At 26.2% G+C, this 6,600-nt stretch overlaps 1 protein-coding gene across 1 annotated transcript in view; it reads left to right on the top strand.

Annotated features, from left to right (window-relative positions):
* Positions 1 to 6,600, top strand: part of LOC125814348 (uncharacterized) — an 83,696-nt gene extending 77,096 nt beyond the window's left edge. The window contains exons 2-3 of the mRNA XM_049493807.1: positions 4,244 to 4,435; positions 6,010 to 6,600. Of these exons, the coding sequence (XP_049349764.1) occupies positions 4,268 to 4,435; positions 6,010 to 6,600 (759 nt within the window). The 5' untranslated portion in view covers positions 4,244 to 4,267. The remainder of the gene's footprint in view (positions 1 to 4,243; positions 4,436 to 6,009) is intronic.

Below are 6,600 nucleotides of genomic sequence, written 5' to 3' on the forward strand. Positions count from 1 at the left end.
ATATTTGAAATGAAATAATTTTTATTATTAGTTTTGGTAAATATTAGTTTTATTTTAGTATAATTTTGTACGTCCCCTGTAAAATTGATGGGTCAAGCTAGGTGCTATGACCTATTGTTTAAGCTCATTTTGGTCCAATTCATCTTTTGCTCATATAAATTTTGTAAAAAATTCATAGGACAATCTATTTTTGATATCGCTTTATGATATAAATCTATTTTTTTCACATATACCCCCTTTTGATATGTAGTATCTGATATTATGCTTGACAAAACTAAACTTTAGATGAAATTTAATTATTTATGCATTATTGCATAAAGTTCACGTAATAATGGTTCAAGAAGTTCATTCATTTTTGCCCAACTTAAGTCATTTTTGGTTAAATATAAATTATATGTACATGAACATCAGACGAAAATGTCAAAGATTAAGCAAAAATGACTGAACTTTAACCACATATGTGCATGAAGGTAAGACAAAAATAATTAAAGCAAAAATAGCTAAAGAGAGATAAAAATGACTGAACTTCAAACAAACTTGACGAAATTTCAGTCACATATTCCCAAACTTCAGCCATATGAAATATCTAATATTAAACTCTGTCTAAATTAATTTTACACACTATATGTCTGAAATTGTTCAAAGTGAATACACATACAAATCTTTGTAAAAAAAAAAGCACACACTAATTAAATAGTGATATAAAAAACAAGTACTCATTTACTTCTCTCATAAACTTTGGACATGATTAAACAATGCGTGCCCATATGTTAATTTGATTTGTTTTGATCAAATTTAATTCAACCCACCTATTCATCACTAGTACAAATTATACCTATATTTGTTAAAAATATATAGTATACTCTTCCATGAGTATGGGTTGGTGGAAAAGAGAAAGTTAGACGCCAAATTAAAAAAATAAAACTCTCAACAAAAATGTGGAACACGATGCGTCTCCTAAAATAAAAATATTTAAGTTATATTATATTGTCTACATAAAGTTTTTATTATATATTACTAGTGGATTTTAATAGATAATAGCAAATTATCAATTGGTGTTTACAACAAAAACTTACTAATTCATAGTTATTATAAAAAAAGTATTTTTAATTTTATAATTAATCTGATAATTATATACATAATTTAAAATTGTCAGTACATAAAGTATGTTTTTTTTTAAAAACATAAATTATGAAATTTTAAAATAATATGGAAGATCAAAATTTGAGTGCTAAGAAGGTGGCCAATTAACCAAAAAGCACTTAATCCACTCTTAATTTGTCTTATCCTTCTTTTCATAATTATTTTACTATTAAGAAAGAAAGCCAAACCTTAACCCTAATTTTAAAAAATTAGTGCATAGCCGCTTTCTCCTTTTAATTATCTTGATTAAGAAAACTATGTCATTATCACGTAATTACGTATTGACCTAATAGAGCATAAACTCCACCCATGCATCCCACCCACAAATCCATAATGTTGATGTTGTAAAGAATATTTTACGATTTTTTTTTTATAAAAATTAATATTTTACGATCACTTATAAAATAATTAGTATAGATAATTTGCTTAATGGATGTGAAATATCACTTTTTTTTCCTATTCCTCTATCCTAGTTTGCCTAAACTTAATTGCCGCTAGTTCATATCATTCGATACAACATGTTTATTCTTTATGGCGATTGCAATCTCTTTTTAACCTATTATGAGTATCTGCGTAGAACAAGTGATGAATCTGTCAAATTCATTTGTTTTATTTTTCTTTTTAGTCTATTTAAAAAAAAATACATGTTTTCTTTTTTGATAATTCTTTACTTTTATACAGGGGCGGAGCCAGCAGTATGACAGGGGATTCATCCGAACGGTACCCCCTTCGGCGAAAAATATTACTATTTATACATGGTTAAAATTATTTTTTATATATATACAGTAGAATGTCGAACACCCTTCAATTAGTTAGTATATTTATCCCCCTTATTAAAAATTGTAGCTCCGCCACTGCTTCTATATAATGTTGATAGTAAAAATAGCATGCTTTAGAAACTTGAATAGCCAATTTGACCCTTGCACGTTATTATACTAAGATTAATAGTGATGTACAGGTGTGTTAATTCTTAGTTTTGTCTCACAAAATCCTTTTTTTTTTCTACTCGCTTGTCTGATATTTATATTAGAGTTCGATTAAATTCGAAATTACATTGAAAAATTTTATATTGAGGATAGAACATTCTCTAACAAAAATAATTTTGTATCGAAAGAACTCGAACCGAAACCTCTAATTAAAAATAGAGGAGTACTTACCACTCTACAGTACCATAATCCTTAGCTTATTGGCCACAAACTCTATTCTAGTTTGGTAAGGTTTATTTTAATATTTTTGGCCCTTTTTCAGTGGAATTTAACTCAGCAATTTGCTTAAGCAAATTAGGTTTATTAAATAGTTGATCAACTTCCAACCCACAAATTCCGTAAATTAAATTACTTATATTTGATAAATTAATTGATACGTGAAGGCTCCTATAAAATGTTAAGTGTGCTTTTCAATTTTTGTAGTACCAAATTGAAAGGAATAGAAGTGTTTAAAGCGTGATTATTTCATCTAAAAACTTATTCGAAAGTACATTTATATTTACTTAATTATTATTTTTTAACCAGAATAAACTCAAATTTTATTTGCCTTCGATGTTTACACCAAATCAATAAATACATGTCATGCGTTTTTATTATACTTCTAACACAGAATAATGAATAATTAATATACATTCTTTTCTCGCTAAATCATATTCTAACTCCAGTATAAGTTACATTAATTCGATATAAACACATCATACAAATAAGTATTTACCGTAAATAAACCATCATATTGCATGACACTTATGAGCTAAATGACATGTTCGTTCAAAAATAAGTGGTAAAATTATATTGAACTTTTGTTTTAGTTAATAAAATAAACAAGAAATTTAGTATCGATAAATTGAATTACTCCTTTTACATATATAATATCAATAAATAATCCAAACTTTTTACTATTTTAAGACTATCCTTAAAAAGACATGTTATTTTAAGAATTATTTTTTCATCTTAAATGATTAGTATTCTTTGATTTAGTAACTTATCACTAATGATAAAATTATTTTAAAAATTTATAGTAATTGTATACCTTATAATAATAATTGATTGGATCATCTGGTTCGATTGAGTTTTTGGATGAAATTAACCAATACCTAACAGTATGTTTTACCTAACTAAATTAAATTTTACTTACCTAACTAATTAAAAATGGTTATGTTGTTTAATATTTGACAAAACATGATATAAGAAGTATATGGAGCTTTAGGTAATAAAATAACAGAAAAAAATTAATCCTAATAAAATTTAGTGTTTTATTATGATTTTTATTTTTATTTTTCGTTAATTATAGTAAGAATGGTTTTATGAAAAAGATATAACTCAGCGATAAAGTATTATTGATTTTTTTTAGTGTTTGAGACACCAAAGAAATATATTAACTATAAAGTATATGTGTGGGTATGCCTCTTTATATACAGGGCTTTTTCCCTTTAATTTTGGATATTGCCTTGAAACAAGTCCATGTGCATCGAATATTAGATTTAAGTTATATACATTGATATTTTGATTTTAAAAAAATTGAATAAGCACTAATTCTTTTATTTATTGTAATTGAATGGAAGTATATTTTTTTGTTACAAAAAAAGTTTATCAATTTTATCCAAAAGTTACTAAATATTTTTTTCTTAACAAAAAGTTACTTAACTTTACCTAATTTTCATAAAAAAAAAAGTCTTCTTGCACTCCTAATGATTTTCTACGATATTTAGGTAAAGTTGAGTGACTTTGGTGATACTGAAGCAACATTGAGTGAGTACTTGTCCGTTATGAAAAAGTAATTTAGTGACTTTGATACTTGTACAATTAAAATTGAATAACTATTCACTAAATCAATTCTAATAATTTTGTAAGTAGTTTTTATATTATCAGATCATTTTCATTTTTTATAACAGTTCACTTACCTTATATTAAAAAGACTTATATGTGTATATTATTTAAACGACATGATAATAGAAAAAATTATTAACATTATATTGATGATGATGATGTAACTTATACTCTATAGTCTATATATATGTTGCTTGTTGACACATAAACCCAATGAAGTAGAAAGGAGAAATAAAGTCCTTCTTTCTACCAACACAACAAGAAGAAAAAGGTGGAAAAACACACACACACACTAACAAACAAAGAGAAAAATGGAATGGAAAAAGTGTTATTTGGATGTGATATTAGTTCCATTAGGGTTTATGATAAGCTTGACATATCATATTTGGTTATGGCATAAGGTTAAAACACAACCACTTTCTACTATTATTGGAACCAATGCTAATGGTAGGCGTTTATGGGTTTCTGCTATTATCAAGGTAAAAAAAACTCTTCGTTTCAATTTGTTTGTCTTGCTTTTAATTTTTTTTAATCTGTTTCAAAAAAAGAATACCGCTTTCCTTTTTTTGTCGACTCTTTAGTTTTAAGTTTCCACGTAACAATGTTTAAGATCAAAAAATTAAAGGACATTTTGATATATTTGATATATCTTTAGTTTATGATCACAAAATTTAAAAATTTTCTTTTCATTCTTAAACTTTATGTGATTATGTCAAGTCAAAATAACACATACAAATTAAAACAAAGAGAGTTTTTTTTTTTGTGTTTTAGAGTTATACTACTATAAGGTATATTCCCTTGTATGTTTAATTTTTTGTGTTTACGAAGATGTATGAAAGTGTATTTTTCTTAAATAAAGATGGATTCAATATTTATTTTTTCGAAATGGTATACATACGTTATATACATATTATACATACATTTTACATAGATTATATAGTATTTAGATTAAATGATTGAGTGAGCGGCTATTCAGATTAAATATTCTTTATTATACATGATTTGGGGGGGTGGGGTGGGGGGCGTGGAAAATCTAATCTTCATCAATAAGATGAAAAATTAGGTAGCCACTAGAACATGTTTGAAGGTGGAAACCTTTTTTTTTGTTGGTGCTTGAGTTTAATTTATATGTATGGTAATAATATAAAAAGATCTTTCACAAAATTAATTATCTAAAAATAAGTCAGTTGCTAATCTATTATAACATATTAAATTACACTAAAAGTACGTTGCAGTATATATAAGTTATATCCTTTTTGTTTTCACACCTCTCTCTGGAGTTATATATGAAAAGGCAAATTGATACATAGAAGGATATTCAATTAAATTGCTTGTTTACATTATATTAGGTTCTTATGTCATGTTTATTTGACATTTTTATCATCCAAATTGGATCATAATCAAGTAATTCTTTTTATCAAGGTTTTAGACATATTTAAGTCCACTACTAAAAAACCAAATTTTCAGATGAAACTTTAAGAAATTGGATTGTTGAAAATGTTTCTGACATATTTTTAGTCGAAAAATCTCACATTTCTGTTTACATTCTAACAAAAACGTCCATAAAAAATTCACTTTTTTTTTTCATTATTTAGAGTTTTTTTCTTGGGAGACAACATTTGTTTTTCCTAAATTTCATTTTCTACCTACTTTGAGAAATTAAAATTGATTGAATCTAGAAAAAAAAAACTAAAATATTACCATCTTTTGCTCAAATTATTATTCTAATGAAATTCCTTAAATGATAGGAAAAAAAGAAAGAAAAATATTGACTATTTTTCTTTTGGGAAAAATGGTTTGTTTGTTAGGGTTGTTACATGGTAAAATCATAACGTCACTCTAATATACTTTAAATGAATTAAACTATTGAAACTCTCTAAAGATAAACAAATCATTACCTTATACATAACACATCACTATAGTAGGTTGAAGATTTGAGTCATGTTGGAGAATAAGTTAGAACACTATTGATCGTCCAGTTAGTGTGACTACAGAATATATTGCTAATCTATCACTAAATAGCTCGTAACTAACACATTTTATTTTTTTGCAGGATAATGAGAAGAAAAACATATTGGCTGTTCAAACATTTAGAAACACAATAATGGGATCAACCCTAATGGCAACAACTTCAATTCTTTTATGTTCTGGGCTTGCTGCTGTTATAAGTAGCACTTATAGTGTGAAAAAGCCGTTAAACGACGCCGTTTATGGTGGTCATGGTGAATTTATGGTTGCACTAAAATATGTTACACTTTTATTAATTTTTCTCTTCTCATTTGTTTGTTATTCTATATCAATTAGGTTTATCAACCAAGTGAATTTTCTCATCAATTGTCCACAACAAGATCATAATGATTTGGGAATATTCATCTTGAGTATTGACTACATTTGTGAGTTACTTGAAAAAGCATTTATATTAAATGCTGTGGCTAATAGGTTGTTCTATGCTGCATTAACACTTGTACTTTGGATATTTGGTCCTGTATTGGTTTTTTTGAGTTCTATTAGTCTTGTTACTGTGCTTTATAATCTTGATTTTGTGATATCTAATGATGATCACAAGGGGAAAATGATGAAGAATAATATTCATCATAATGGAAAGGGAAATGGTGATGATGATTATGTAATATCTCATGTTTAA

This window comes from Solanum verrucosum, unplaced genomic scaffold (genome assembly GCF_900185275.1).
Source record: "Solanum verrucosum unplaced genomic scaffold, falcon-dt-bn FXZP01000268.1, whole genome shotgun sequence".
NCBI classification, from domain to species: domain Eukaryota; kingdom Viridiplantae; phylum Streptophyta; class Magnoliopsida; order Solanales; family Solanaceae; genus Solanum; species Solanum verrucosum.